We start from the raw sequence: 15,073 nt of genomic DNA, 5'->3' as shown, positions 1-15,073 counted from the left end.
TGTGTCGGAGCTTAAGCTGTGCAAACCGGTATGGTTGAAGAAGCTTGTGTAGTTCGAAGTCGAAGGTGGATGGTAATGTCGCTGTGTTTATGAGACAAGTAGGCTGTGCTGAAACAGATGAAACTTATTGAGAACAGACGCGATGTTCAAAGCTCACTAACATGGTAGTTATATACTGAGCTGTCCACTTATGTAATTCCATTCTGCCCATCGCCTGTTTTGAGGCAATCGCTACGACAACGGACTAGACGGCCGAACTCACAATGTTCTCTGAAGCCGGCTCGACGAAGTTCCTCCGTCACTTGGTCACATATACACCCGTGAGGCACATGAACAATTTGAATAACCTCAAGTGGATTTCAGCAACAGCTCTTTACTAAACGTTAACATCAGATTAAAAGTCTCTAATTCCCATGTGGTAATAGTTGTGTAAATTTACCCACTTCTTTACTATGAAAGGCAAAATATAGTGTCCAATGGCGGTGTGGCAATAGTAAATAGAAAGAACTTGCCACGCTACTACGTCGTTACCGGTACATCAATTTAGTTAGGCTAGCTCTGCGAATTGGCCTTCATGCTTAAAATTCCCCGGAAGCGATGGCTTGATTACTAACTTCGCGCTTCGCGACTTGGGAAGTTGTCCGCCTCGCGAACTGTGAAGTTCTCGCGAGCCATGACTCGGCACAACAAGTTGAAGACATGCCGCCGACTTTTAACACAGCTAGAACTTCGCTCAAACTCCCCATACCTCTTCCTTGCCTCAGTACCCTGCATCGCTGATATCATACTACTTCTTTGCTGCTTTTGTAGTTTTCTGGAAATTGTTCCGTGATCGATCAAGACGCCCACACAAAATCATGCATGAAGCAGCTACCCATTCCGTTTCCGAATTCTCGTGCAATGCCTGCAGAAGGTACGCTTACGAATTTGTCCCACCATAGAGAATCGGCCTACTAACAGTCCCAAACTCCAGGAGAAAAGTGAAGTGGTTAGTGCTCACAATCTTGAGGGCTGGCTATCGCTTTTGCTTCGTGAATATACGCCTAACTCTTCTTCTAGCAATCGGGCTTTACCCATCTGTTCCCTCTGTGATAGGGTAAGCGGCATATGCGAATATCCTACATGTCACAAAAAACCAGGTCCCAAAATTGGTCGGTCTAAACCTCTTGCCCTAATCAGCCGTTACATGTTTTTGTCTTTTTTTAAAAATAAAACGCCCCAAAAAACTGATCTGATGTTTTAAAGGGAGTACCCAAAAAAACGCTCGTAGGCACACCAATGCACGCAATGGACGCCCTGCGAGGAAAGCCACTCCGCGTGATTCTCCCGATGCTTCTCCCGATGCCGCCATCTCAATTAATGTCTTACCCGCAAGTGGTTCGCCTCTTTCTAAAGCCAGAGGGCCTTTTCAAGAATCCTCCCAGAGTCTTCCACCATCAAGACAGTTCCCCCCGACAGCGACTAGTGATGGTGGACATAACACTCCTGCGAGTGCGACAACTTTTTCCCAGATCATGCATCCTTCACACGAGATTCAACCACGACGAGAGCCTGCCACTTCTTTCGAAGGCCTAAATCCAGAAGCGATTGTGGGGCGCGTTTGTGAGGGCCTGGCGATCTCCAAAGATCTGTACCACTATCTGTAAGCCTCATTCTAATCTCAAATAATATTACGTAGAACATTTCTAAGCATGTCCTGGTTATTGAGGGCGCTTCCAACCATAAATCCTACCGTGTTAACAAATGGCAACAGGATGGAATCATATTTCAACAACATGACAACCTTTACGCTTTTCAAGCCGTATAAAATCGAGGAGATTCTCTCTCGCATTCAATCTGCCACCGGAGCTGAAGCTTTAGTAGCCGCGATATTCGCCTTCGCTGCGAGATTTCATTCTTCCTTCAGTACACCATCTCGCCCTACCGAATGCCCCCCGCATTCTCATTTCGCTTACATCGCCTCAAAACGATTGAATGAAGCTCTTGAACAACTTGACGATGCAGTGGCTCCATTATGGCTCCTTCAGGCCTATATTCTCTTAACCTTTTACCAGTTGACACAGAGTGTCCGGTCAAAATCATGGAGACATCTGGGGGTTTGCATCCGACTAGCATACGAGCTGGACCTTCACCGAGTGGATTTTCCATCCAATCAACAGGCAGATGCGGATAATTACAGCATCGATACGGAGCACTGGTCCATACTTGAAGAGAAAAGAAGAGCTTGGTGGGCCATCTGGGAGATGGATGTCCTTGCTCGTGCCATTAGGCGCCTGCCAATGGCTATCAACTGGGGCTATAACTTCACGTTTCTACCAGTTCCTGACAGCTACTGGTTCAGTGACAGCCCTCAAAAAAGTTGTTATCTTGCTGTGGATCCGAATCTCCGCTGGAAGCATTTGCAGGAGTCAGGCAATCTTAGCCCTAAAGCTTGGTACATCGTCATCAATTCCTTTGTGTACAATTGTCAGTTGCTTCTATCGGATTACAAACTCAATACCGATTCAACAACAACCATGGCCGATGTGACCATTCTAGCCAACTGTCTTTACTGCACGACTAACTCCCTTCCCTCTGACCTTACCTATCATGGGCAGGCTCTAGATTTCCTGACTAGAAGGTCTCCACAAGATATCAGCTGTCGGCAGTTTCACAACGACATATACTGCATTCACATCATAACGCAACTTGTCCAGTTCATGATCTATCACCATCAGATCGCTGCTGAGGCGCCTTGGATGGCCGAATTTGATGCAAATAATCTGAAAAGTGGAAATGAAAACAAGATTTTTAATCATCCATTGTGGTCGAACTATATGAAGGCCGCCGAGGATGTTATCACCATGGTACGCAATAGCTCTGGTGAGCACTACAAATATGTCAATCCCTTCATGATCAACACGCTATGGATTGCCGCTGCGGCACAAATTGCCTGTCGTATCTTTGGGCCTTTGTCCTTCAACAAGCAACTAGCGGAATCGAATTACGAGCTTCTCTGCCTCAATATGGATCGATCTATCATCTTCTGGTGCGGTATGGATATTCTGAAGCGTAGATTGACCAGAGTTGAGGCCTTGTTGAAAGGCTTAGCTGCGAGACAAGGCAATGATAGAAGCCCGATAGACTTGACTGGGTTCATGACATCGGGAATGATGGCCTCCCACCAAGAAGCACCTGTTACCGATTCGTCGAATGTCTCCGATTCCATAACAGACCCTTCAATGAATTCGAATGTGCTGTCTTTCATGCCGCTTCTTGATGGTAGCATCGAACCACATGTTTCCATAGACTATATGGACTTTTTTGCTGGTATTGAACAGTTTTTACCTTACGACACATACGATTCATAAAAAAAAGGCAGATTTACTTTATTAGTAGTAGATAGATTATTTAATTCAATAAATGCTGATAAGGTACCGTTAGGTGCTCCTAGAAGGAACTAAGGTTTCGTGACGTGATTTAGATGATAACATTTGAAATGCTGAAACATAACAGCTCTACATTCGGTATTGTCTATTCCTTTCAACAAGCCGCCCTATATGAAGTGGCTCTTCAAAGTAGACGCTACTAAATGTACGCACAATATTGTGATGCTAGTTAGTGAAATTGCGAGCCTGCCCTCTAACAGAAAACTGTGTAGTATTTGCCGCCACAGTGCTTCGGAATCTACTACTAAGCCTCATTGAGATTTTGTCATGTGAACTGTTGGTTGGTGGGCACATCTTGGACAAGCGAGGAGACATTATAGAGCCATCGTCCATCAACTGAATTGGCCTTGATGTGGTGAAACAAAAATTAACTATATAAATACATGCAGACTTTCAATATCAGATAAGGCCTATAGTCAAAACGTATTGCCACTGGTTGCTAAGAATCTCTATTTACTTACGGCGACAGGACCTTGAAGATAGTAGCCGAGATCATCGCCATTCATATCTTTCTTCGTGAATCCGTTTCCAAGGAAGCGGAATCTGTTCGGCGAACGATATTCGATCTGAAAATCTTCACCTCGAATCTCCCCGAGCAGTTCTAATAAGACTAGTTAGCTTTCTTATTAACAAGACAATGTTTTGAAGGGGTTGTATCTAACCTCTGTAGTGGATAACACTGCCAGCATGTAGAGCAGTAATTCGGCCGTCGGTTCTTCCATTTTTATACCAGCTACGGCATGGAGCAGCCCATACAGTTTGAGACAGCATCTCTTGTGACCATACATCTAAATCATTCACCACCTCAGGCAACACACACACAGATCTATTTTATATGCTATCAGCAACCCCGATTCCTTGTAAGTTCACACGGGGGACCTTGAAACTTACTTGATGTCTTCTGACGCGATCTTGCGGCACCACTTCAGGATATAAGTAGCCATGGCATCACAAGAGCCAGGGAATACGCCGTGTGCAACCGGAGTGTTAGGGCCCGCGAAAATGAAGTAGTTAGGGTGCTCTGGAGCGGCAATCCCAAGATAGCTCAGAGGATCATTCGCCCAGAGTTTACTTAGCGTAGCGCCATTGCGTCCCACAAGGTTCCAGTTGGGCTTGTAACTCACATCAAAGCCAGTAGCAGTAACAATGATGTCGAATTCTTCTTCGCCTTCAACTGTCAGAATGCCTTTCTCCGTTACTCTGATTATGGGATTCCAAATGGTCTTGACATTGTCTTCTTGCAGAGCTTCCAGATAACCATCGCCTGGAGTGAGGCGGCGGCATCCCGCTGTGAACCTAGGGATCAACCGATCAATCAACTCGGGGTTTTGGCGAAGGCGCTGGCGCATAATCTCATTATGCTCACGATCAAGCTCCTGTTGCTCGGGTCTACCAATGACCATAGCCTTGAAAAGCTCGTTAAACCTATTACAATAAGTGTTAATGTGGTTAAAAAAAAGCCATCTTGAAGGATCATGTGCATACCCATGCTCCAACTTCTTGCGCAGTTGGAATAACTTCTCTGGATTCTCTCTAAACTCCTTTCTCTGGTCTTCGGTGAAAACTTTGCTACCATCTTCGGAAAACTGATTGAGGAAATTCGCCGCAATCCAGGTAGGGCTGCGGACGTATGTTGTGACCTTTTTGGAGGTCTTCTGGACTTGTGGCAAAACTTGAATAGCGGATGATCCGTTACCAATGAGTGCCATTCTTTGACCGGCCCAATCCAGCGATTGATCCCTGAAATACTCGTGAATACTATATCCCAAATCTGCTATGTTTCATGTTCGCTGTACTTACCAAGCTGCTGTATGAACAAGTTTACCCTTGAAGCTGTGTAGGCCTTCAATATTGGGCCAAGACCACTTGCTAAAGGAAGTTAGAATGAGGGTTGCCCTGTAAGATCTGTAAAAATGGAAATACGACTTACTGGAGGAAGCCAGTTGCATTCACCAGAATGTCACATTCATCATCGATGATGTCCCCTTGGTGGTCAACCTTTAGCTGCCATTTACCACTGCTCTCATCCCAAATGGAATCGATAACTTTAGAATTGAACAGCATGTGGCGCTCAAGATCCCATTTCTTAGCAGTATCCTTCATATACTGCCAGATTTCAGGGCTGTTGGCGTAGAAGGTAGTCCAGTTGGGGTTAGGTTCAAACGGGAACACATAAATGTCTAATAAACTCGCGATAAGCTTCATTATCGATCAAAAAGAATATGAAAAGGACGTACGCGCAGGAACATCACTATAGATCAGAGTCAGCTCCGGTGTCATAGATGCTGGATCGAGTTACTCACCAAGCCGCCCCAGGGTACCGGTTCTCATACCATGTACCACCAAGATCAGGGTTTTTCTCGTAAATCTGGAGATCAATGAAGTGGTTCCATTTTAGTTCGTGCGTGAGCTTGTGAGCCAAGGTTATTCCAGACCAACCGCCACCGATGCATACAACGCGAAGTTTACGTTCCTGTCTCGAGGGCTCATTCAAGAGAGGGACCCAGTTTGAAGGTTTCTTCTCTGGTGAAAAATAAGAGTTGTTGTTCTCCATTTGAAGATTTTCTTAAGACAGGAGAAGTAATAGTGAAACTCGCACTGAGATAAAAGTAGATAGATGACTTGGATTGTAAAGCTAAGTGATTGCTACGGTAGATTCTGTTTTTCAAGGTGGACGTTATCACCTTCTTATATGCTATAGTCACGATATCATGTTCGAGATCTTTTCGGACGATTTTGATACTTCTCAAATAAACCAGAACACGCCACGCCACGGCTGTGAATATGGGGTATGGCGGGGCATTCCGGGGCATCGCGGGGATGTCGCGGGGTATTTACAAGACAACTGGCGCACGCACGACTTCGTGCATTAATACATTATTGCTGGCTGATGGAGATCAACCATTATCTCTGCTTCGAGAACGAAGGACAGCACGCAATGAGCAAAATGTAGCTGTATAACGTCAAGTTATTACTCACAATTTGAATTCTATCAATAAAACAGCATTTGTTTCCGTATAGGTAGTACTAGAACAAATATACGGCTCTACGTACAAAGTCTGTTTCTTACCAGAAGATCTAGTCTATATCGCGTGAAAAGCAATAATATTAACCCTTGATTGCTCAATCATGGAACTACGCGACAATTCGCATCAGAGTGTACGCGCGCCGGTGTATTAAACATTTATAGCTTAGTTATATACTGAACATTAAAGCATATGGAATTGCGCTACAATTCGGATCAGAGTCTGCGCGCCGCGGTGCAATATCATCGCGGATCAATTTTGTGGCTTGCATTATCCGTTGGCCGGATTTGGCCTCCCTTAGAGCCACTCTTGCGGCAGAAAATTGTAAGGCACAAGATCGTACAGGTATGCCATTGCTAGCTTCTAATGATGGACCCCGAAGATTCAGCGCACCCTTGAAGTCGGCCTCTGGCTAACAAATAGTCATTCAGTTGTTGTATAAATTGTAACATGTTGTTCCATCCGAATCATCCACAACCAGCATCATTTACCTTCCAATCCATATCAATCAAGCTTTTTATCACTTCTATTATCAATAAAATAGCCATCATGGCCACAACTTCTGAAAAACTTCGTGAGCAGTTCCCTGATCTGCTATGGAAGAAATTGCCTTCTCCGGAGGAACACCCTATCTACACTTGGCATGGTTTTGAGCCCAACAAAAAAGTCCTGCTAGAAAAGGGTCATACTCGTTGGTCTGGCCGACTCCCGTTCTCCATTGACACAATTATGGAAAGGGACGTGGCTGTGCCTATGCGCGATGGCATTAAGATTTACGCCGACATCTTCCGCCCGGCAAATACGGACGTGGATGAAAAAGTCCCTGCTATCCTCGCGTTTAGCCCATATGGCAAGACAGGTACTGGTGTACCCAACTACGACATCATGGGACCCCATCGTATTGGCCTTAAGCTTGAGGATACGTCCGGATATGAAAAGTTTGAGGGCCCTGACCCTGCGACTTGGATGCAGTATGGATACGCCATAATCAATGTTGATGCCAGAGGTGCAGGGAAGTCTGAAGGTGACGTGGTCTTCTACGGCCCGCAGGAAGCTGAAGATGTTTATGATACCATCGACTATATTTCTAAGCAGTCGTGGTGCAGCGGTTCGGTAGGAATGGCTGGCAACTCGTGGTTAGCTATCTCGCAGATCAACTTCGCGTCGCGTCATGAGCACCCAGCACTGAAGGCGCTGGCCCCTTGGGAAGGTCGACACGACGTATATCGAGACACCCTGGGTCGAGGGGGGAGAAAACATAACCCTGGCCTGCACAGATTTCTCTTGTCGGGCTTTGCTGGTGCAAATTCGGTGGAGAATATGCCAGAGATGTTTGCCAAACGGCCCTTTTTCGATGATTACTGGGAAAGCAAGTACATACATACAGAGAACATCAACGTTCCAATTTACTTGCTGGCCTCTTTCTCCTCCCAACTCCATACTCGTGGATCTTTCCATACTTTCCGCACGGCCAAGACGTCAGAAAAGTGGCTTCGAGTCCATCGTTATCAAGAATGGTATGACTTATATCGGCCAGAAGCAAATGCAGATCTCAAAAAATTCTACGACCGATTCCTGAAAGGTATCCAAAATGGTTGGGAAACGGATACTCCTCCTGTTCGCTTATCTCTTCTTGGATTCGAAGCAGACGGTAGTCTCACCAAGTCCATCGAAGAACGGCCAGAGCAGGAGTGGCCCTTGACTCGACAGCAGCTCAAGACATTATATCTTGATTCCACATTAAAGCAGCTCGTATGGGAGAAGCCAGCCATAGAGGGGTCAACCACGCACCTTGCCGAAGGTCTCACGGATAGCTCGGTAAGTAATTCTTAGATTCCATTCTATCTTCTCTGTCCAATTCATTGTCATACTGGATCTAAATCACTAACTCCGGATAGAATTTTACCATTCATTTTCAGCAACAGACAGAAATTGCTGGTTATGCAAAGGTCAAGCTCTGGATATCGTGCAAGGAACACGATGACCTTGACGTCGCAGTTCAGATCCGCAAGATCTCAACAGACGGCAGATTACTCGAACATCTCAACTACCCCTGTCCTGTACCAGTCTCTGAAGTTAGAAATGATAACATCGCAAAGTGCCTTGGACCTCAAGGTTTCCTTCGCGCTTCACACCGAGTTACTAAGGATATGGAGCTATCAACAGAACAAGAGGTAGTCTACAAACATGATAGGCGGGAACCTATTCCTATGGGTAAAATCGTGGATTTGGAAATTACTCTGTGGCCGATGGGTATGGTATTTGCTCCGGGTGAGGGTATTATGCTGCGTGTGGCAGGGTATGATATGTGCTATCCTGATACAGACAGGATAAAGCCGGCATATGATAACAACGAGAATGTTGGTAATCATACAATCTACAGTGGTGGGAAATACGACTCCCAATTAATCCTGCCGTTTATTTAGATAGCAGGTCTTTGGGCCAGCCCTGCAAGCTTCTAGTCAAGATACATCAATTAACGCAGCTTCTTTGTGCACTGACTTCGATCTGACTTGGCTGAAGACCAACAATAGCTGCATGTGTAGGCTTAACCTACGAGGAGATATACAAGTTGCTCAGGAATTGGTGATCAAATGGCAAGATCAAATGAACAAATACAGCAGTAAATAAATAAACAGTCACACTCTGATTACCAAGATTAGTAATAACCCGAATAGTAGGTTGGGCTTTTACTATGTACCTGATAACTTATGCGCCCCGGTTTTAATACAACAAGGTATAACGCTACGGTCCCAGTAGACGTGTCCTATTAGTTTTACTCATTATAAGTATCTCTACTCCCATACCGCGGGGATACTTCTTCACCAGCTTCTAATGTTGAATACTATAGTAGTGATCGCCCGACACCTCCATACCTTAACTCAAGGCCATCTCCGATCAGCCTTCAGATTGCCATCTTACTTAGCACATTCCAGTATATCTTGGTCTTGGTGGGCACCTTCTCCTGAGAAAGCCCTCAAAGGTCAGGAAATTTAGATAGAACTCAGACATCCATAATAGTCTGCGACTGCTTTGCGACCTAAGGCTTCGGAGCACATGAGGCATATGACGTACAAACAGTAGCGACCTAGCCTTTATTTTCGGACTATACAGAACACTAAGCCAAGTCGACCGGCTAATTCTAGTAACTAGCGAGCCACTGGACAAAACGCACGAATGGAGCCCTAACAGATCCTGCTCTGCATTTGCGGTGCTACTGGCTTATTCAGATGCAGTTCAGAGAGGCAATAAAGAAGCGTCAAACCACCAAATCACTTTATATTGGAAGTTTGGTAGCAATCCATTCAGCTCCCCAGACTTAAACTAATGACTCGTAAGGATCGCGGCTCTCGTTCATGCCGTCATCTTCATGGATGATGGATGAGCTTCACCGCTCCCAACTCCGTCTGCAATCACTCACTCTTCCTCCCATAGTAGCTCAATCTGGAAGAGCGAATCTGGTGCTCTACGAATAACAGAAACGTGCTCTTCGGCGAACTGAGGCTGCGTACGTCCAGTACTATTTGGATCAACCAGCTCGTATCACTTGACATTGGAGAGCTCACGAGCAACGGATATCGGAACATTAGCACAATGCGGGGTTAGCTTCCAGATCGTTCTGTTGAGTCTGTTCCTTCGCGGGCCAGGGGGGTCACCGTAGCTTGGCTCGGCATTGGCTCGCTTCTAGGACAATAAGCTTGCATCCAGTGGTGTGGCTATCGGCTATTACGACGCAGGCTGTTCATTGGGGCGCAAAACAAGCTGGCCTAGGCTGATCTACTACTGCAGTTGTCGAGTACCAGCCTTTGGCGCTTATTGGGTCGGAAAATGACAGTCCTTGTATTTCCCTCCCCACGACTACTGCAAAGTGCCCGTTTCCCCACGCTCATCATTCCTCATTTACTAGATTGGGAGACGCCACTCGGTGTAACTTAACCCGCTAAATATGCGCTCGGACCGTCTTCCCCCCCTTACCGATGTCGAGTAGAACTACAATAAGAATAACACGATGGCATAAATAAAAGCTGAGAGCTGGCGGTGGAATTTCTTCTGTTCTGCTTCTCTATCCTTGCTCTGTTTCTCTTCTTCTCTGTTCTCTACATGCTATTCACCCGGAAATAACAGCAGCAAGTACCAGCCCAACATGAGTGATCCCGTCGAGCCTAAGCCGGCGGAATCCAAGGCGCATGATGGCGCTTTGGACACGGAGAAGGAGGTGCAGGTAGAGAATGCTGTCGGGAGCCACATTGACGAGAAGGCGGACGCTCAATTCGACGAAAATGCGAAAGTCGCCGATTATAAGGCGGATGCCATCGAGGCAGAGAACGCGGAGCATAATATGACGGTTCTCGAGGCCGTTCGCGCGTATCCCATGGCTTCCTTTTGGGCGTTTGTTATGTCTTTCACTATTGTAAGGTTTTTGCCTTGATACAACTATATACCTTCTTGCTCGATATCGAGAATTTCCCTCAGCGTCGCGATTCAAAGCTACATGTGTGCTGACTACACCATTCTCACAGATCATGGAGTCGTACGATGTCTTTCTCTGCAACAACTTCCTCGCTCTAGGTGCATTCAGAGCAAAGTACGGCCAGCCCGTCGATGATATCCCAGAGAACAATGTCATCGTCACCAAGTGGCAGTCTGCACTTTCAGTGTCTGGACAGCTCGGCGCCCTTATTGGCGTATGTCTCGCGGGCTACCTTACAAGCTGGCTCGGATACCGCTACGCAACCCTAACCGGTCTCATGCTCTTGAACGTCTTCATCTTCGCCTTTTACTACGCCGAATCAATGCCCGTAATCTTCGCGGCCCAAATTCTCGAGGGCATCCCATGGGGCATCTTTATTGCCAATGCGCCGGCATACTGCAGCGAGATTGTGCCTATCCCGCTGCGAGCCCCCTGTACCCAGATGCTGCAGATGTTCTGGGCTATTGGCAGTATTATTGTTGGTGCTGTCACCTACAGTTACCAGGGTGTTGATGGAGCTCTCTCTTATAAGTACGGCTGCTCGAGATCTCGTTTACAAGCATGCACAACGGCTAACACAAAGCGACATATTTAAAGGCTCCCCATCGCCCTTCAATGGATGTTTCCCACCCCGCTTGCCATCCTAATATTCCTAGCTCCCGAGTCGCCATGGTGGCTGGTTCGAAAGGGACGTCTGCAAGAAGCAGAACACGCCGTTGGGCGCCTTGGACGGAGGTCCAGGCTCAACACTGGTGAGACTGTCGCTATGATGCGTCGTGTTGTTGAGCTTGAGGCCACCTCTAAGCCACCCAGCTACATCGAGCTCTTCAAGGGCACTGACCTATATCGTACTCTTATTGTGTGCGGTGTGTATGCGGCCCAGAATCTCACGGGTAACCTCATCGCCAACCAGGCCGTGTACTTCTTCGAACGTGAGTTAGTATCATTATTATTACAACGTCATATGTGCTAATCTACTTGTAGAGGCCGGTATGAGCAATAAAACCGCCTTTGCCATGGGTCTTATCACTTCGGCCTTGCAGATGATTTTTGTTATGCTTTCTTGGATTCTCACCACGTACCTTGGCCGACGTACTATCTATCTCTGGGGCTCAGCTATTAATGTCATTTTCCTCATCGCCCTTGGTGTTGCCGGGTCTGTTGGAAAGAGTAATGCGAGCTCTCTAGCACAAGCCTCGCTGGGTCTTATTATCTCTGTGCTCTTTACATTGGGACCTGCTCCTGCTTCCTGGGTTATTATTGGTGAGACTTCGGCCATCCGCCTTAGGCCTCTGACAACTGGAGTGGGCCGCGCTGCGTACTATATCGTCGAATTTCCTTGCATCTTCTTAGCAAGCTGGATGCTTAACCCAACGGTATGATCTCCGTTTACTCGTATCTTTCCAGTTACTAACCTAAATATGTTGCAGGGTGGAAACCTCGCTGGCAGATGCGGTTACGTCTGGGCTTCTACAGGTTTAGTCTGCTACATTCTGGCATACTTCTTCTTGCCAGAGATGAAGCATCGGTCCTACCGTGAGATTGACATCCTGTTCAAGCGTAAAGTTCCGGCTCGGAAATGGAAAGAGACCCAGATTGATGTTGATGAAGACGAGTAGATAGAGACGTAACATAGGTAGTTAACAGAGAAGGGGCATAATATTACTAAACACGATAATTAATGCCAATGGGTGAAGAGTGAAGTATACAATACAGTTACAATTGCTCCACATTGTAAATTAATGCAAATGCGTTGTAATTCGCTCTTCAGTGAATTACGTATATATTAGTTACTAGTAATCTCGTTACCATTCGTACCTATCTAAATTAAAATCCAATTTAAGCTATATAAGTATTGCATTTGAAGTATACATTGGTGTTACATCCGTAAGTCCAAAATAGGAAAGACTAAACATACTTCTCTATATCATTGTTAGCCTTACACAACGCTAATATGCACTCGCTTCTTAGTTATAACGAATTATATACTGTTTAAACCACAGTAAACTCTCTTATCGTTGTCATAGTCAGTATAAAATCTGGTCCACACCAACCTGTCGGCACACCTTGACTGGTCTGGCTTCTCAATATCGTCATCTGGACACTCCGGCAAGGCTGCCTGCCATTGAGCCTCAGTATGGGATTTCCATGGCTTTGGCAGGGGCCAGTCGCTGAAATGCACAAGATATGCCCTACTTGCCTCTACCATGGCGTTCCATTCCTCTTCTTCATCTGGAGCAAGATATTTAGAGTGATCCTTGGCTCGGAACTCACCGGTTAACAACGCAAGGCGTCGATGAGGGAGAATCATGGCTGAGTCTTTAAATAATTCATTCAAAACGTCCATATCGAACTCCCCACTCCGCATAGCCTCGTTGATTATTCTTTTGTATCGATGTGTATTAGGCTCGATGAGCATGATGTGTGACCCTAGGATCTGCTTCGCATGCTCACGATCGGTCAGCCAGTATGCGCGCGGCATAGCCACCGGCGAGTCTGGCGCAAGAAATAAGAAGTCCATGTTATTCAAGACGAGCGAGTCGGAGTCGAAGGCTAGAATTCTCGTGTAATCGATCAAGGCAAAGGCGTGGAATTTGGTAAGGCTATCGTGCCAGGTCGAGTCTCCCTTGTCTGTAGAGAGAATGTCAAAGGGACGGAAAACGATATTAAGATCGCCAGCTCGAAGATTTTTGATGGCCTTAGCCTCACGCGTATTGGCACTCTAGAGTAACTAGTTAGAAGGCAGGTCTCTTGACTAAGATAAGGTATCTCACCTCATGGTCCCATTCCTTTGGGAATATCAGCACCATGTCATGTTTGGTACCGGAACGCTTCAGGCGGTTGAAGTTGATAATCTACAATAAGCCTCATTAAAGAACAGTCCCGACTGTGTCTTAAGGCGGATTTCATCGTACAGTGTTGCATAGGTAGTTTATATCAGTAGCGTATTGTGCATATGCGAACCGTGGAGACCCTTTGCCTTTTGGTAAACTCGTGTGGTTGAGGGATAAACTCGAGTGAAGGAAGCTGAGGGAATTAGAGACAGAGTCCTTCTGAACGACTTTGTACATTGTAAGAGTGATGAAGATAGCAACAGTACACAGAGCAACTGTTATTCTCCTGGAAGATAGCAACATGATGACTCAAAACACTGTATCAAACTCGCTCTTGTAAGAGCTGAGATGACGAAAAGGAGGCGGGAATTCAGAGACAAGTCAAGAGAAGTATAACGAATTTGTTTGTTATGGAACTATTATTTCAACAAACCAGAACTCCCCAATCAATTACAATACTATTTTTAGCAAGAAAAAATATTCCATGGAGGAGATGACGCGTACTCTGTTTGCATAGGGCTACTAGATGGCGCTAATGCCAATGCGATACGCAAGAAAGCTATGTGCTCCGTAATGAAAACACCAATATAGCCTCTCTAAGGCTAGCTTCCCTTTTTATGGAATAGTTTATTTGAAAGAGACCCATTTGACAACAAGTTGCAGCATTTTATACAGCTGATACAAACTCGTATTGATGGAGCCAGGCTGTGGGAGGTGCTGCGGCTGATCAAGTATGGCACTGGCATAACTGTAACAAATCATCTACAACTGACCTTAGTCATAGTAACCATTGGCCTATGTCATTACAATTGTATCATCTTTACTATACTGGCTTCCCCCTGCCCTGTACATCTTTCATCTATATTAGTGAGGTGTTGACTAATTAACTCTCCTATGGATAGTCGTATTACAAATAAAGGTTCATGGACATCGGAAATCCATCGTCTTGGAGAAAGGAGTAGTGGGGATGCCCCCCCTTTGTATATAACTGCGGGCGGCTCTGATATTACTTTCTACATCTAGCAATCTGTACGAGCTCGGATATAGTAGAAAATTGAGTGACGATATAAGTAGACGTTTATTGTATTCCATTTGAACCATTGACTTGCCGACATCTTGGTAATGTACTGATTCTTAGTTAGTAGAAGTTTGCAATTAAGCTTAATTAAGCTTAGATAACAAAAGATGTCTTTCGAAAAATCTCGGATGATACATACATATGTTTTCCCTGATGCTAAAGCAACGGCGTGAAGCTTCTTGCTTCTCTCATTCACTAAAAGATCTCAGAATGTATCTAGTCGTAAGTTTGCAAGC

The 15,073-nt window shown here is 45.7% G+C and overlaps 5 protein-coding genes across 5 annotated transcripts; 3 read left to right on the top strand and 2 right to left on the bottom strand.

The window, feature by feature from the left end:
* Positions 1 to 1,514: 1,514 nt before the first annotated feature.
* Positions 1,515 to 3,350, top strand: V8C40DRAFT_267168 (fungal specific transcription factor domain-containing protein; the record flags this gene model as incomplete). Its single annotated transcript, XM_083219826.1, has 2 exons — positions 1,515 to 1,642; positions 1,754 to 3,350. The coding sequence occupies 2 exons, from the start codon at positions 1,515 to 1,517 to the stop codon at positions 3,348 to 3,350; spliced, it is 1,725 nt and encodes a 574-aa protein (XP_083072346.1).
* Positions 3,351 to 3,877: 527 nt separating this feature from the next.
* On the bottom strand, positions 3,878 to 5,982 carry V8C40DRAFT_280293 (flavin-containing monooxygenase; the record flags this gene model as incomplete). Its single annotated transcript, XM_083221382.1, has 8 exons — positions 3,878 to 4,029; positions 4,091 to 4,254; positions 4,320 to 4,853; positions 4,914 to 5,168; positions 5,229 to 5,297; positions 5,359 to 5,445; positions 5,488 to 5,616; positions 5,732 to 5,982. 8 exons carry the CDS (start codon positions 5,980 to 5,982, stop codon positions 3,878 to 3,880), a joined length of 1,641 nt encoding a protein of 546 aa, XP_083072345.1.
* Positions 5,983 to 7,003: 1,021 nt separating this feature from the next.
* On the top strand, positions 7,004 to 8,880 carry V8C40DRAFT_267166 (Alpha/Beta hydrolase protein; the record flags this gene model as incomplete). The annotated part of the gene is made up of 2 exons (XM_083219825.1): positions 7,004 to 8,272; positions 8,353 to 8,880. The coding sequence occupies 2 exons, from the start codon at positions 7,004 to 7,006 to the stop codon at positions 8,878 to 8,880; spliced, it is 1,797 nt and encodes a 598-aa protein (XP_083072344.1).
* Positions 8,881 to 10,413: 1,533 nt separating this feature from the next.
* Positions 10,414 to 12,785, top strand: V8C40DRAFT_248544 (sugar transporter). Its single transcript, XM_083216569.1, has 5 exons — positions 10,414 to 10,865; positions 10,975 to 11,456; positions 11,523 to 11,857; positions 11,910 to 12,301; positions 12,356 to 12,785. The coding sequence occupies exons 1-5, from the start codon at positions 10,599 to 10,601 to the stop codon at positions 12,542 to 12,544; spliced, it is 1,665 nt and encodes a 554-aa protein (XP_083072343.1). The 5' UTR covers positions 10,414 to 10,598; the 3' UTR covers positions 12,545 to 12,785.
* A 121-nt stretch (positions 12,786 to 12,906) lies between these two features.
* On the bottom strand, positions 12,907 to 13,996 carry V8C40DRAFT_275621 (glycosyltransferase family 8 protein; the record flags this gene model as incomplete). Its single annotated transcript, XM_083220746.1, has 3 exons — positions 12,907 to 13,647; positions 13,700 to 13,780; positions 13,841 to 13,996. The coding sequence occupies 3 exons, from the start codon at positions 13,994 to 13,996 to the stop codon at positions 12,907 to 12,909; spliced, it is 978 nt and encodes a 325-aa protein (XP_083072342.1).
* Between the last annotated feature and the right edge of the window lie 1,077 nt (positions 13,997 to 15,073).

This window comes from Trichoderma camerunense, assembly GCF_050948025.1.
Source record: "Trichoderma camerunense strain CBS 138272 chromosome Unknown V8C40scaffold_11, whole genome shotgun sequence".
Lineage (NCBI taxonomy): Eukaryota > Fungi > Ascomycota > Sordariomycetes > Hypocreales > Hypocreaceae > Trichoderma > Trichoderma camerunense.
The sequence above is the reverse complement of the archived record's forward strand: the minus strand, read 5'-3'. Positions and strand labels throughout refer to the sequence as shown.